The sequence below is a fragment of the Nilaparvata lugens genome, chromosome 11 (assembly GCF_014356525.2).
Source record: "Nilaparvata lugens isolate BPH chromosome 11, ASM1435652v1, whole genome shotgun sequence".
Classification (NCBI taxonomy): domain Eukaryota; kingdom Metazoa; phylum Arthropoda; class Insecta; order Hemiptera; family Delphacidae; genus Nilaparvata; species Nilaparvata lugens.
The window spans coordinates 34,036,249-34,053,870 of NC_052514.1; the positions used below are offsets into that span (position 1 = coordinate 34,036,249).

General features: G+C 34.5%; 2 protein-coding genes across 3 annotated transcripts in view; one reads left to right on the forward strand and one right to left on the reverse strand.

Moving 5' to 3' along the window:
• Positions 1 to 1,884: 1,884 nt before the first annotated feature.
• Positions 1,885 to 11,672, reverse strand: LOC111056853. Its single transcript, XM_039438277.1, has 3 exons — positions 11,456 to 11,672; positions 10,485 to 10,557; positions 1,885 to 5,284 (listed from the first exon to the last, which is right to left on the reverse strand). Exons 1-3 carry the CDS (start codon positions 11,509 to 11,511, stop codon positions 2,516 to 2,518), a joined length of 2,898 nt encoding a protein of 965 aa, XP_039294211.1. The 5' UTR covers positions 11,512 to 11,672; the 3' UTR covers positions 1,885 to 2,515.
• A 3,578-nt stretch (positions 11,673 to 15,250) lies between these two features.
• The window catches only part of LOC111056851 (armadillo repeat-containing protein 2), a 47,335-nt gene continuing 44,963 nt past the window's right edge, over positions 15,251 to 17,622 (forward strand). Inside the window, exon 1 of one of the 2 annotated variants that reach the window (XM_039438279.1) lies at positions 15,251 to 15,513. The gene's annotated coding sequence lies outside the window, so the exon portion shown is untranslated. The remainder of the gene's footprint in view (positions 15,514 to 17,622) is intronic. The other variant, XM_039438280.1, reaches the window with a different exon arrangement.

The window sequence follows — 17,622 nt, forward strand, 5'->3', positions numbered from 1 at the left end:
TGTTTTGACAATTACTTCACATACAGTCACGTTTTATCACGTATAATCCATACCTTATCATTTATTAAGTAATAAAGATAAAAAATGGTGATTGATGTATCACCTAGAAAAGGAGATGGCCGTATTTTCTTCTTCTTCTTCTTTTTCTTCATCTTCTTCTCCTCCTCCTCCTCCTCCTCATTCTCCTCCACCTCCTCCAGCCAATATATATTTTAATCTGCATAAATAGAGTACTCAATCAATCAATCAACCTCCTCCTCCTCGCTTCTCCTTCTTCTTATTTTTCTCCTCAATCTTCTGTTACATTCTATAAAATCTGAGTATAAAGCCTTAGTAAATTATGTAGGAAGGTGAGTGGGTGCTAAATTTAACTAAATATTTTATGTAAGTGGCATGAAACTGTTGAATTATTTCCAATGTGAATATAAATTCACTATTATGGATATTCCATGATTATTTCACTTATATTATTAGTATTGGATAAACCAATTTTTTCCCAGTTTTCCAAAAGCTACATAACTTCAGATAGCTGTAACTCCTTCAATGTCGTTTGTATGAGAATCAGACACCAGTTTGTAGAAAATTGAATTCTCTACAACAATGAGGATATTCAAAATTTAATGATTTATTATTGAAAAACTAGAGAGTTGTATCATCATTTTCTCAGTTTTACTTAAACTACACAGATTTAGATAGCTGTAACTTCTCTAACGTCAATGTATAGAAATGAGTCAAACACCAGTTTCTAGAAAATATAATTCTCTACAACAATGAATATGATCATAATTTTTGCAGGTTGCATATTCTGGAAGTTATTAGTGAAAAACTGAAGACCTGTATCATAATTTTCTCAGTTTTCCGTGAACTACACAACTTTAGATAGCTGTAACTTCTTTAATATTCACTGTATAGAAATTAATCAACCACCAAATTGTAGAAAATTGAATTCTCTACAAAAATTAAAATTGTCAAAATTTCACTACGATGCTCTATTAAGGAGTAATTATTGAAAAACTAAAGACCTGTATCATAACTTTCTCAGTTTTCCAGCTTTAGATAACTAAAACTCCTTTAATATCAATTGTACAGGAATGAGTCAACACACCAATTCGTAGAAAATATTATTCTCTACAACAATGAATACAGTGAAAATTTCGCTACGATGTGTCGTTTGGAAGTTATTAGTGGACAACTAAAAATCTGCAATTTTTCAAAGCTTTCAAAGTGACTTCAGGCCTCAAAACTACCGCATGCTTTCTATCATTTCAAATTGTGCATTCATAATCAACTAAATCGAAAAAATTATATGGATATAAAATATAGAGTAGAATACTCTCTACAAATATTGTCAAGTAGTATTTGCTCATAAAATCAACGGCAAAGCGGTAATTTGATGAAAACTAGAAGCCTGCATTGAATCCAAGCGTATGTTAGTTAAAAATTAGGACGCTAGATAGCGCGGGCGTTCCCATCGCCAGCAGAGCTAAGCCTGACTATGAGCTTGGAATTTTATTGTAGAGAATCTCATTTTACAGACGTAATTTTGGTGGTTAATACAGGTTTTTGTTAATAACTTTTGAACCGAATGTCGTAGGCAATTTTACGTGATATCCAAACTTTCAGAGAACTAATTTTTCTTCCAGATAAATTCGGAAAGTACGAAATATGTTGAATCTCAAAAGAGTTATTGTATCTTAAAAAAGATTATAGTATCAATTTAATCACATTATTGTTTGAAAAGTGAGTGACAGGATTAGTAGTGGGAGCAGGAGGATGAGGACGATGAGGAGGAGGAGGAGGAGGAGGAGGAGGAGGAGGAGGAGGAGGAGGAGGAGGAATAGGAGGAGGAAAAGAGGAAGGAGAAAATGTGTAAACTGCACATTTTATAATAGATATATTTCCAATCTTAAACTTTATAATCTGATTCTCAAATATTAATATCATGCAGTATTATCATTAATTGGAAACGTTGTTCATTGACGAAATGAAAAATTGTTGGATGATTAAAAATAGTTGAAACCGAACTTCACACTATTTTCTCATTATTCTATATTGTGTTCGATTTTCTAGTTTTACGAAATTGAATTTAATTGTTTACTGCGACTACGCACCGTTTTGGAAAGCCAATTTCCTGACTCCAGCTGTTTAAAGTCTAGAACTTAGCTGAATCCCGAGCTCGGAAGCCGGCCCTTAGAATGAAAATATTTCGAATAATATCAATATTATTGCCATTAAAGAGTATGAGCCGAACCTCTCCCTTTATATAACCATGATTAGAAATAGAGATACAAATCTCAGTACCTTTTTCGAATTATTTTATTGCAATGATCATATCCATGTGATAATTATAATTGTGATAAAATAATTCAAAAGAAGGGTACTGAGATTTGTATTTCTATTCATATCACAAGTAGCCCTAAGCAGAAAAGGGACCATGGTTATAAAGTCATTGCACCCCTTTGAAACATATTTAATCATAATCTTTCAGGTTATTTAGACAATAATAACTATTTACTCAATCTGAGTATGACCAAAGGAATTTTTCAAAGTCACTAAGAGCCTTGATGGCCTTCAAATTCCTCTTGCTCTTCGATGTGCTCGAGTCTTTGAAACTGAACGAATGATTAATTGACCAATATTGAAAAAGTCTATGAGGACTTGTAAAGTCTAAGGTCCTTGATGGACGTTCAATTCCAGAATCAATATGATAATCCGTTCCACATTTTATTTCCAGTTTGACATCGTGACTGCACCTGCTATCTGTTTTGAAACACTTCCAGTAAGATCTTGAGCCATTTGAAGCTTGCTCTGTTGTTTTGATATTGTAGCAAGTCAACCCAGTCCCATCCTTTCCATGGCCCCCAGATTGACCTCTCTTCCCATTCTCGCCGTCTTCCCCATTTTTCGACAGGAAGGTGATGTTGGATGGGTGGTCACCCGCTTCCACAACCTCAAACTTGCCTCCAAGTCCTCCAAATCCACCCCTACCACCGTACCCCCCTAGTTCCCCTACCCTTCCACAATCACCACCGAACTTGTATATGGATAATCCCAGGAAATCCCCTCCAATTTTGTCTTCATTCATGGAAATATTTCCACGCAAAATACTTTCAGTCAGCTCGAGTGAGTCATGTGCCTGGGTTATTTCATGCTCTAGATAATTTTTCAACCCTCTTTTCGATCCCAGTACCTTAACAGCTTTCTCATAACCAGTTCTGCCATCCCTTCCTGGTTTTTCGTCTGCCCCATCAATCCCCGGACCTCCTTTGCCTCCTACAGACATAATATGCAGATTTTCACAGTTCACAAAATTGACACCAAAACCGTGAAAACTTCCTCCCAAGTCGCCTGCAAGTCCAGGTTTCCCATCCTTTCCATTCTCCAAGTAAATACTGTCTGATTCTCTTTGTCCCGCTCGACCTACCAATTTTATATCTGCTCTTTCCCCGATCACCTCCCAGTGAGGTGATGCTAGATAAATGTCTACCTCTTCCAATCTCCCATTCAAATTTGGAACATCTATGAACATTTTACTTGCAGCATAGATAATCAAGTCGGTGACCGATTTATTTCCACAACGGGAATCTAGAAATTCATCTGAATTGATATGGGACATACAAATCACGAACCCTCTCACTCGAAGTCTTCCCTGGGATGAACACCGGACATCATAGCCATTCTTCAACATAATGCGTGCTATAGATTCAATTTCTGATAATTCTTTCTCACTGATTATTTGTGGATCTCCAAACAGTTGAGTGGCGCTGCTATCAGTAACATTCAAGAATATTGATATAAGTGGATGTTCAATATTATCGTATGTGGGTTTAACAGAATACATTTCATCGTAAATCTTGTTCCTCTTTCCTTGCATTTTGTAACTTGAAAGTCCATCAATGAACTTGATTAGTGTATTACACCATTTTTCCTCCTTCTTCATAAGTTCTAAAGCATCTCTCACTCTACTAGTCCAAGTAGATAGTTTTAATACCTCACTTGTGTCAACCAATCCCATTATAATTTCTCCATACTTCTCCAAGAAATTGAATATTATTTTTTCGCTGGTTTCCAAATACCAAGACGACAATATGGCAAAGTCAGAGGAATTGAAAGCTTTGGAGAACTCATCGTAGCGTGTGACTTGTCCAATCTCTTGCATTAACAGTTCTGTTCTAATACCCAGTGATTGTAGATTAGTAATTTTTCCTTCGCAAAAATCGATATTATGAATCATTCTTTCACGTGCAGAGGTTTCAACATATCTAACGACATTATTCACTCTGTTTTTGTAATGGTCGCTCAAGAATACCAATAGACAGTTCAGAAACACGTTCGCTTCACCCGACAATCCAAAACCGAAATTCATCTTCTTCACATCAAAACTGGTCAAGTTTCTGACAGTTTTAAGCAACGACTCCCTGTTCTGCAGCATAAGTTTGTTAACCCTCAGTGGTCCAGGTTTGTTTGGACGATAAAACACATTGATTCTTGGTGCTTTGCCGTCCTTGCTTCCTGTCTTCAAACTATTCAACAGTTCTATCACATTCTGATAAAACTCTGTCACCTCGTTTTTGAATTCTAGTTTGAGTTTTTCTTCCAAGGATGCCTGTGTTTGATTGAGATATTCCATGACTCGCTCTATAATATCAGCTTCTTCTCCCAAGATTCCAGCTGTGTCTGATCCAGAAGTTTCCTGAACTTTGAGAGCTCCATCATCCAGTTTCGGGGAGACTTTAGTGACGATCAATGCAATGTGATCCTTGTATTTATCAAAATCTAAAATCAAATTGTAGAGATATCGAAGGATGTTGATGAAACCTTCCCCTTGTTGTAGGGTGGCATAGTCTACGAGGAGCAAAATCTTTGCATTTTCGAGTTTCTTTGTGATGGTTTTCATGATAATCGATGAGGCGACTTCATTTGCAGGTTGTGGAATAGTCTGGAATCCGGGAAAGTCGACAAAGTTGATGGTTTCGTTGTAGGGAACAATCCTAGGGTAAAGTGTGGGGAGCCCAATCCTTTGTCCATCCTCGAACATATATTTCCCAGCGATTTCTCTGAACTGCAAGTAAGGATTTCTTGTCAAAAACTGTACTAGGCTTGTTTTCCCAGCTCCAGCCTCTCCCAGCACTAGAATCGTCTCTGCAGCTGTCAGGGTTTTCTGCTTTCCTATCAACTCGTCAGCTTCACTCAGAATTTTCGATGTCAGCTCTTCAAAATCTTCATATTCTGAACGACAGCTCTCAACATTAACTGATAACTGGTGAACTTGCTGCTCCTTTACCTGCAAAATTTATTGAAATATGAAAAAAATTTATTTGTAAAAATTTGTAAAGTGAACAACTACAAGACATAACCTATTTTGGAGTATGTATTACCATAGAGAAACAATAGTGTAAGTAGATATCCCATGGTATAGGGCGTTTATGTTGCAACTTTTACTTTATCTCAAGCCGATAGTCCACGTAGTTTTTTCCCGTGAAGCTGTGAGACGCTCGTAGTCTCTCATACTATGCCGTTCATTCACTTTCACCCCAACAAAACAGTAAAAATAGACAATCATAGACAGTAATCGGCTTGAGATAACAGCAAAAGTTGCGACATAAATTCCATATACCATGGGATATCTACTTACGCTATTGTTTCTCTATGGTATTGCCTTTTATTGAGATAACAGTAAAAGTTGCGACATGAATCCCCTATACCATGGGATATCTACTTACGCTATTGTTTCTCTATGGTATTACCTTATCTAAATCTGAGAGAGGAATAGCACAAGGTTACCATATCTTTTCTCTCCCTATCATTTTGATGATGTACTTATTGTATTAATCAATAGAAAATTAAGAATAAATCAATAATTCCAATGATAAAACACTGTAATATTGTATGAATCTAGCTAGCACATAACCTAGCTACATTTGGACTGTTTTGTAAATTAGGATTGGAACCGTTTTGGGCTTATAAGCCTGTGGTACTTTTCCGTAAGTTGTATAATTCTGAATGATTAAATAAATAAATAAATCTATCACAAATCTTGTACTCACGAGTGATATATTAAGACAAAATTCCAGTGTTTTATTATGGATTAGCAGGTAACCCGTGCTTCGCGAGGGTCTAATTGAAAACTTGAAGAATTTGGAATAGGCCTACAACCATCATCGGTAAATTCAGAATCATAATGCAAAATGATCAGTTTAGTAGTTCACGAATGATGATGCGTCATTCGTGTACTTCCTATCCCGTACATGTTTAAGGCAGTTTAATTCTTCGTTATATTATGGACTAGCAGGTAACCCGTGCTCCGCAAGGGTCTATTTCAAGAATAGACAAATTGAGAACTGGAAACTTTACGTAATGAGATCTTGAAGAGTTGAAAATAGGCCTATAACCATCCTCAGTTAATTGAGAATCTATATGCAAAATTTCAAATTATGGTCTATTTTGAAACTTGAAAAACTGAAAACTTGACGTAATAAGATCTTGAAGGATTGAAGATAGGCCTATAAACATCCTCGGTTGATCAAGAATCTATATGCGAAATTTCAAGTTAATCAGTTGAGTAGTTCAGACGTGATGATGCGTCAATAGTTATTTGTGCAACTAGTGCGCAAAGTGACAATTTGCTGCACCGGGAGAAACGTTTACGCACGAGCCGCAGGCGAGGGCGGAATGGTTTCTTGAGTGCAGCAGAGGAACTTTGCGCACGTATTTCACATTAAATTTTTCCTACAGTTATCATTGAATATGAAAAGTGGTTGATTATGGGTAAAATTGCCTGAAATCCATCAAATGTTTTTCTGTGTAATTTTATTATCGATAAAAACCTTAATCCTAAAATCCTAAAGTCCTCGTTGTCCTTGGTTATAATACAGTATATAATTAATAATTTGCTCGTTGTGCTTCGTTGCACCTCTGCTCACTATAGCAGCCCAGTCACTGTTACCAACTTCATTTTGATTTTGCTGCACTGTTGCTCCATATAACCTACTAAGTATTTTGCGTTGCCATGTTGCAAATCTGGAGTGCAGAAAAATTTTTCCCGCACTAGAACGGAAAAGTGATTCTTTGCGTTCTGTAATCAGTGCAGCAATGGCCACTTTTCAACGTAACTGTAGGAAAACATAATTTTCCTATCCCGTACGTGTATAAGCCAGTACTTCCCTTTATTACATTATAGATAAATATTACTATATTTATTTATCCATTCATGTACAATATTATTACACTTATTTTTAAAGGCACACCAGGATTATGGTCAGAACTGTCGATTATCAATTTCATATCTCAACAAAAACAGTTTCTGAAGACATGAAATGATTAATTTTTTTATTTATCCCATTTATTGTAGAAAATACAATTTCGACAATGGAGGAAAAACTAGGCTTAGCCTGAACCATTTCACTCCAAAAATTTAATAAAAATAAATGTTGTCCAAAGTTTTATTGGGTTATGAAATCACACATCACTGCCTCACCACCTAATTTTTGGCCCAGTGATGATTATTTAAAAATGTTAAAGGTTGACGTGAGAAATAGAATAAATGAATGTACCAGAAGAACAATTAAGATCTGAGAATTAAGAAATATTTCACATATTTGACAAATTTTGACAAACACGAAATTCATTTTAAAATACAAGAATAGATTGAGAAAACGAGAAACTGAGTGAAGTCTATCATACATCACTATAGTGAGGTCCACGTTATAATGGCAGAGTTTGATTGGCAATGATATTGCTATCCTTGTCTATCATTCAACAGAGCGGATAGCGCTATCTCTTTCTCGCTTTGCACTGTTGCCAGTTCGTCTTTTAACAATGTGGAATTAATAATTGATTGACAAAATACTTGATATGTAAATTCATTATGGAATCATTGAAAAATATGATTTCTTCCGTAATAAAGTATAATTGATTATTTTGAACGAGAATGAACAGTTGATATCACATGAATAAACCTGTATCAGCTACCGTCTATAGAAGGCATTGACAAGACAGAGGATCAGCAACGTTTTTCTGCTATCTTTCTCTACTGCCATTAAAACGTGGACCTCACTATAGTTTTATATCTCTTAATCGGTATAGATTGTTTGCGATGTAACAACGGAAACTAGAATATTGGTCCTCCATCATTCACTGATAATAATCATAGACTTATTCCTTGGAAAGTTGAGAAACTGGTTTTAGTTGTTACCCCAATCTACGATGAAAATATACCAATACAATACCCCGATGAAACTATGAATCATAGGAGTCGACAATAAGAGAGCACCCGAATTCAGTACGAATTGTCAAGGAGGCAAAATAGATTGTTTTACTACGAATCATAGAACCGAGCTTTTTTAAAGGACCAAGCTTCCACTACGAATATTTAGGGCCGTTTGCACAGTGTAAGTTTAAGCTAAAGCTTAAACCAAATCTGGATTTGTTTTGGTTTAAACTATAATTCCGTTTGCACAGTATCAGTTTAAACTCTGTATTGAGTTTAAACTCTGGGAAAGTTTAAACCTCCAAAGCAGGAGGTTTGAACCAAATAATTTGGATTAACTTGACATCTGTAAAGATTTGATGGGGAAACAGCTTTCGACTTTTGTCGAAACTTTTTCGACAGTTGATTTTATTGCTTCTGTAGACAATAATAATTTATTATTTAGGTTATAATGATTCATTGTTTGAGTGTAAAAATAATTATAATGGAGGAATTGATAGAAGTTTTTAATGCGATAGAAAAAGATAACTGCGAAGAAATTTTGAAACAGAAAAATTGGACAAAAACAAATAATAAATTGAAATTTCTGGGATGATAGGGAATTTTCTTTACGGTTTTGCTTGAGTAAAGCAACTGCCAATTAGTATTTGATTGAATAAACCACTTGATAGAAAGACTAGTTAAGACAATTTTTAACAGTGGTATTTGGTTAGAAAACATGTTTTAATAACACATAACTAAGATATTCTGCTTTCGAGAGATTTCTAATGAACGAGAAAGACCGTAGTAGATTCAAGAGTAACAATATAACTTTTTTATCTTACATTCTAAAATATATTTTTTGGTTCCAGCTAAACATAAGTTTTTAAAGAATGTCTTGATCTCTTTTCACTTTTATTACCGTACAGCTTACAGTTCTGTGGCATTTTAACAAGAAAATAGTAGCTACATAACCTCAATTTACTGATCGTTTGTAAACAAATAAAAAATTTCCTGTAAAAATCAGTCTTCCTGATATTATAAACAATGACATTCTATTACCAACTCAACGCTGAACTAGTTTAACTTAAACTGGATTAGTAAATGCACTGAGAAAACCGACTCAAGTTTAAACTTTCAGATTAACTTAAACTCGATTAACTTAATCGAGTTTTGCAATCTATACTGTGCAAACGGCCCTTAGAGGATCACGAATTATAAAAGCCGAATTATCGGGGTTCCACTGTGAACTGCACTTTGACCAAAATACGGTATATATAAAACTAATTCTCTACCTGATTTTAATGGATTATAATGATATGGACTATCATATTATCATAGAAGACAATATAGAATTGGGCATACTGAGCGTTTTTCAATATCATCGAATTGGTGGAATCACAATTCTAAAAAATCTGGTGTGGCGCACTCATACAATTTTCCTTGCCGTTATGAAAATCACCTGACGCTAGTGTGCACGCGCATCCTAAGTCTACTTATAAACAAAGATCTGAGCCAGCTGGGACAATAACGCTGGAGACATTCGAGGTCTGCTATCTCTTCATAGTGAATCATTTATTAGAATCTACAGTTGCCAACAGTTTTCAATTGAATAATCACATTTTCTCAAATTTCAAGCTTATTTTCAATTTAAAGTGAAAATGTTACTAGATATTAATTGTAGAGATTTCCATGCTCAATCTTTTCCACTCAAAATTTTTTGTTCAAATTCTATCTGAAGCCTGATAATTGGGAATCTAAAATCGAATTTGCATACATGGGGCGGAGCTCCTGAAATTTTTACAGATATGAGACTTGTGGCAGTTGCTAGAGCTTATCAATTACTATTTTTGGTATAAATTTAATCGAAATCGTTGGAGCCGTTTTTGAGAAAATCGCGAAAACCCTGTTTTTGACAACATTTTCGCCATTTCAGCCGCCATTTGATCGAAATTGTTCGTGTCGGATCCTTATATTGTAAGGACCTTAAGTTCCAAATTTCAAGTCATTCCGTTAATTGGGAGATGAGATAACGTGTTCACAGACGCACATACACACACACACACACACACACACACACACACACACACACCACACACACACACACACACACACAAACACACATACAGACCAATACCCAAAAACCACTTTTTTGGACTCAGGGGACCTTGAAACGTATAGAATTTTAGAAATTGGGTACCTTAATTTTTTTCGGAAAGCAATACTTTCCTTACCTATGGCAAGGAAAGTAATAATTCAAGCATAGAATTGTATTTGCCTAACCAACTTTACTTACATCGAATGACTGAGATGGCGGTTTTATGGGACCAGCTCCCAATTGAGAACTGTCAGACGGACTGGCATTTGATCTGAAAAAAGAATCAAACTCTCTATAATATTCATATAAACAATATCGGGGTACCGAGCTTTGCTCGTTATTTATTTATTTATATAATTATTATCAAACGAAAATCCTAAATAAATGCTGTAAATCACCCCGAAGACTTCTGCTACTGCAGACATTGACAACAGGGTTAACAGCTAGATGGAAATTCGATGAGAACTACTATTCAAAAATTATTTGCCAGCCCGGGAATCGAACCCGGTACCTCCCAATTGCCAGTTAGGAATGCTTACCCTTACACCAAACTGACAATCTCTGGATAGCAGCGCTCATTTTATACGAAGCCACAGCGGCCAACCAGTTTATATTTATTTATAAACAGAACACAATTCTTCAAAATGATTGAGTAAGGACTAATATGCAAAGCCCAAAACTGTTTCTTCCCCGAATTTTGATTTATGCACTATAATTAGTCCAAAAAGTAGGTTATGTTCTATACACTTGAATTCAGGTCCAATTTCCAGTCCAAACATTTAAAACAGAAAAGTTCCAATTTAGATTGTTTACAAACCAAATTAAATGAAAAAAAAACACTCACTAATCTTTTAAAACAGTAAAATAATGAATAACTTTGAAAATTCTGATATACTCTTATTTAGAATGATATACCTGTCATGTCAACAAATAAGATTATTTTGATCAAGTTAATTAAAATCCCTAAATATAATAATAATTATAAAAAATATAATAATATTTCTCGTGAGATACGATAAGCTGATTGATTACACAGCTGATCTCCAACACAACACACGCATCTTCTGTTATCGACAGACGACGAAATTATCATCTGTTTTCCTAAGCATGAATAATTATTATCCTTTTTATGTCCTTCTGCGAGTGAAATTATAGAAAATTATTCTCACCTCAGAAACCCTATGGAAACAAGTAGGAAAATTGTGTAGATTCGCGAGAGGAACATCTTTGGCCACTGACAAATATTCAACTAACATTCTTCAAAACCATGCGCTAGGTATCGCAAGCTGGCGATATCTTTATAGTAAGGTCCACGTTATAATGGCAGTGGAGGAAGATAGGAGAACAACGTTGCCGATCCTCTGTCTTGGCAATGCCTCCTATGGAGGGTAACTGATATCGGTTTATTGATGTAATATCAACTGTTCATTCTAGTTTAAAATAATCAATTATATTTTATCGAGCAAAGAATAATATTTTCCATAATGACTTTCCATAATCAAGAATAAATATTTTGTCAATTCATTTTTCATTGTTAAAAGACGATCTGGCAACAGACCAAAGCGAGAAAGAGATAGCGCTATCCGCTTTGTTGAATAATAGACAAGGATAGCAATACCAATTTTAATCAAACACTGCCATTATAACGTGGACCACTATATCAAGAGCTAGGGACTGCCAGTGAACATAATTAAACTGATAAAAGTCCGTCGAACTGGCATTGAAATGAATATTAGAACTTACTCAATGTCAAACAATTAACTATATTGATATCTCAAGCAATCTGGGTCAACAAACCAACAATGATATCTGTTGATGAATTGGACACAGTATAATATTCTTCAACGAAGGTTTGGGTGATAGAGGTCAAGTTTTTATAAACTTTTTGTTCGAATACAGGGATCTCCAAACTCGAGGCGATAAAGGTCAAGTTTTTATCACCTCTCTTTAACTGAGAGTTAAATCTAACTTTTTCTCATCTAAATTTGGGAGAAGAATAGCACAAGGCTACCTCTTTTTACTTTCCTTGCCCTACTACCATAGGTAAGGAAAGTATTGCTTTTCAAAAAAAATAAGGTACCCTAATTTCAAGTTTTCTATACGTTTCAAGGTCCCCTGAGTCCAAAAACATGATTTTTGGGTGTTGGTCTGTGTGTGTGTGTGTGAGTGTATGTGTGTGTGTGTGTATGTGTGTATGTCTGTGAACACGATAACTTCATCCTAATTAACCGATTGACTTGAAATTTTAAACTTAAGGTCCTTATACCATGAGGACCCGACAATAAGAAATTTAATAAAATTCAATTCAAGATGACGGAAAAAGTGGCGGATAATTACTAAAAAACCATGTTTTTCAAGATTTTCTCAAAAACGGCTCTAACGATTTTCTTTAAATTTATACCATGGATAGCTTTTTATAAGCCCTATCAACTGACATGAGTCTCATTTCTAAAAAAATTGCAGGCGCTGCGTAATATTCTCGAGAAAAATGGCGGATAATTACTAAAAAACCATGTTTTTCACGATTTTCTCGAAAACGGTTCTAACGATTTTCTTCAAATTTATACCATGGATAGCTTTTTATAAGCCCTATCAACTGACATGAGTCTCATTTCTAGGAAAATTGCAGGAGCTGCGTAATATTATCGAGAAAAATGGCGGATAATTACTAAAAAACCATGTTTTTCACGATTTTCTCAAAAATTACTCGACTGATTTATTTCAAATTCATACTCTGTATAGTTATTTATCAGCTCCATCAACTGGCATGAGTCTCCTTTCTGGGAAACTAATGGGGGGTTCACCCATCCTTGAGAAATGGACTTTGTAACCTCCTTCTCGTGCATGAGGTAGGTAGGTAGAGCAGTCTATAAAAATAACACATAGTCGAGATATTTCATCTATAGAACAGCTGTTTTGACGACTTTTAAAAAATCATCGGATTTCACAATTTACACAAAGGAAAAAGTACTCTGAAAACAATTATATACACACAAATACAGTAGTCTGATCGCAGTTTCAAATAATTATGTTGCCGCCAATCGTCATTATGTTATTTCTCTAAATTATTGTCGTTTAAGAATGAGGCTCCCAGTTCAATGAGCAAGGAAAGTTGTGTGAGTGTACCACACCAGATTTTTTCTCTCCCTATCATTTTTACTTTCCTTGCCCTATTACCATAGGTAAGGAAAGTATTGCTTTCCCAAGAAAATTAAGGTACCCTTATTTCAAGTTTTCTATACGTTTCAAGGTCCCCTGAGCCCAAAAACATGATTTTTGATGATGTAATTGTTGTATGAATAAATAAAGCTTTGAGATGTCCCTGATAGTTTCGGCCTGAGTTTCTTTTTTGTTTCATAGACCAATTTATCTCTGAATTGAAGAGTCAATTTCTAATGGGTGTTTTGTCATTAGAGTTATTAATTTCAAATTGCTACAAAACAAAGATGGATTATTCGGTTGACATAATTTTTTTTTATTTAAAAGAAAATTACATTTTCAATATTTATAGTCTACATTGTATTGTTTTCAATTTGACAAAATAATTGACCGAGCGAAGTGAGGTCTAACATTCAAGTCGACTGTATGGCATTCCTCTTAATGTTTAAATGTTTATATGTTGCCGCATTTACGGCGAAGCGCGGTAATAGATTTCCATGAAATTTGACAGGTATGTTCCTTTTTTAAATTGCGCGTATATACAAGGTTTTTGAGAATTTTGCATTTCAGGGATAATATTATAAAAGGAAAAAGGAGCCTCCTTCATACGCCAATATTAGAGTAAAAATCAGACTAATTCATCATAAATCAGCTGACAAGTGATTACACAGATGTGTGGAGAAGCCAGTCTATTGCTGTATTTCCATAAGGTCTTTAGTTTCAATCAGGTACTTGTGGATGAGAATACTGCGTGAGGTCTACTGTTCACAGAACTACTAGTATGATTTTTGGCATATGACCGCTACGGTTGGCTGGGATGTAATCCAATCTGGATGTCCAATTTTCTATTATTTTCCCAAAAGTTGTTGCAGTATTATTTTGTTTTTATTCCGGACTAGCAGGTAACCCGTGCTCCACAAGGGTCTATTTGAAAACTTGACGTAATGAAATCTTGAAGAATTGAAAATAGGTCTATATTCATCCTCGGTTAATTAATAATCTACTTGCAAAATTTCAAGTTAATCAGTCCAGAAGTTCAGACGTGATGGTGCGTCAAACATAGTTTTCCTATCCCGTACGTGTATAAGCCAGTTCTGTCCTTTATTATAGTATAGATGAAACGAACGATTTCCATTCAACCAACTCTGACAATTAAGAGTGAATCTTACTATAGTGAGGTCCACGTTATAATGGCAGTGTTTGATTAGCAATGGTATTGCTATCCTTGTCTCTCATTCAACGAAGCGCTATCTCTTTCTCGCTTTGCTCTGTTGCCAGATCGTCTTTTAACAATGTAGAATTGATAATTAATTAACAGAATATTTCATCTCAATTATGGAGTTATTGAAAAATATAATTTCATGCTTAATAAAATAGAATTGATTATTTTAAATGAGAATGAACAGTTAATATTATATATCAATAAACCTGTATCAGCTACCGTCTATAGAAGGCATTGACAAGACAGAGGATCGGCAACATTTTTCTCCTATCTTTCTCTACTGCCATTATAACGTGAACCTCACTATAGAGTAATTCTACCGTGCTCCCACCTGCTTGGAAACAGCATTGAGTCCTTAGCAACCAAAACAATAACAAATCAGTTTCATTCATTTTTTGAAAGTTTCTTATTGAGAGAACTCGCTTGTATCAACTAGGCTACAACACGTATCAAATGTGAACAAGCCTTCCCGTATCATACCTTAAGATTTTGTATCACATAGCTTGCAACACTTTCACTTTGTATCAAAATTGTGGCACATTCTGTATCAATGGAGCTTCCTCCACAAGAGTTCGAGAAAACTTTTGACAGTGAATCAATATCAACAAAAGCATGTGAATTAGTTACCAATGGTGGAGTACCATAAAATAGTTAGCGACAATTTTTTGTGAGAAATTTTTGTGAAATAAAAGTGAACTGTTAGTTTGTGATTGTGTAGGAGTTATATTATTGATTTGATATCATGTTATTCTTGAAAAATGTGGTAGTTTTCTTCTGCATGCGACGGTGTTTTGGAACTGGTGACAATTTTTGTTAATCATGGAAGGGAGCTTCTATTTGTCTGAGGTGAGTATTAATTAATATCAAAAAGCATTCAAATATTAGTGAAGCAATGTCAAAGTATAGATTACATGAATGATACAAATTTTAAATGAGAACGCAATATTTTGTGTTTTCTTCCAAAGAGACTGGTTTACACCAATTATTTATTTATTTTATTTATCTATTTACAATGCAAATGACACTAATGTAATAAGATTGGCAGATAAAATAATAAGGTAGTCCTTGTGCTATTTTTCTTCCAGATTTATAGGTGACAAAATCCAAGATAAGGTTAGAATTTCACTTTTACAATTTTTATAAAATTTTAGTCCAAAATAAACTATGAATGAAACTATAAACTATAATTGACGAGATAGTTGTCTTTATAATTCTCTTTCTGCTGATTTTTTTGTCTGTTCACAGACAATAAATATGCATACAATAATTGTCCAAAGACAACTGTCTCGCCAATAATTATTGGCAATGTGTAAAACAGTCTTAAAAAAATAACATGTTTATGGTTATAAATCAAGAGATTAAAATGTTTGCTGATTAATTGTGAAAGTTATATCATGGTAGATATTCATACTAGATAAAAAGACCACGTTATCATGGCAGTGATTGATTAGCAATGTTATCGCTTTCCTTGTCTACATTCAAAAAACTGGATAGCGCTATCTCTTCCTTGCTTTGCTCTGTTGCCAGATCGTCTTTCAACAATGTATTATTAATCATCAATTAACAAAATCAATCATCTTAGCTATGTAAGTTTATTATAAGCTGATTGAAAAATAAAATTACTTGCTTAATAAAATATGATTGACTATTCTGAACGAGAATAAACAGTTAATATTACATCAATAAAACAGTATCAGCTACCGTCTATAAAAGGCATTGACAAGACAGAGAGGATCGGCAACGTTGGACTTCTATCTTCTTCTACTGCCATTATAACGTGGACCTCACTTTAGATATTGTCTAACCACAGATTCATTACAAAATCAGAACACTTGTAGTTTTACTTTACTAGAGATTGAAATAGTGTAACAAACGAATCAGGTATCTCGATTTTTTTATAAATCTGTGGTTGAACAATATCTGGTCTTTTTAAATGAAAAGACTATAATATTGTCAAAATCTCAGATTTTATTAAAAGTAAAAAGACCGGTTCCGGTTGTTACACCATTGTCAATCTCTGATAAACTAAAACTAAATACGAAAGCAGCAGAATTTTACTGGTATAGGCGAGTACTGCTATTGGTCAAGGCATGAACACCTGTCATTGGCCCAGCAAGACACTTAGCAGTACACACAAAATGGTGGTTCAAGCAACAGACTCGTCATGAGTCTAGTCTTTCATCATCAATTCCAGTTGAACGAGCGTTAGCGAGTTCTTACTTTTGACTTACTGAAGGCCAAAGTGGTTGTCTACGTCTGTTTGTATGTTCTAAAATAATTTTAGAAAGAACTGATCAACCAGCTTCCAATTTTAAACACGTATTGATTCCTTCGTTCTTTTCCGGGGTATAAAAATAACATTGAAAGTGCATAAGAACCACAGATCATAAACCAGAGATTTATTGATAGTTAAAAAGACCCGTTTAGGTTTTCAATTCAATAGTTTATTTCCAAAAAACATAATACACGAATAAGAAATACAATATACAACATATTTTGGTTGTTACACCATTGACAATATCTGATAAACAGTTCATCAGAGATTGACAAAGTTTAACAACCGAAACCAGTGTTTCTAACTCTCAATAAATCTGTGGTTTTTGACAATTTCTTAGTCTTCTCATTCAATTTATTATTTAGTCAGCTGGAGAATTCATTGCATGCAATTATGCTACAGTTTCCCATTCATTCATAACATCAGCTGAGATTATTTGTATTGATAGCTATTACACTGATAGTCCTTCAGACATTTCAATCATGTGGAACATGAATTGCTGGCACCACATTATTTCAGTTGATTGAAAATACTGTATCTGCAACATAATTTACACCTTTCACATCAACAAACTGATACGGGTTAAAATATCAATTTGCGGATTCCATCATTCTTTTGCTCTTAAAACTCAGTATCGAAATCGTGTATCACATGACCACCTTCTCATTTAAATAAATGAT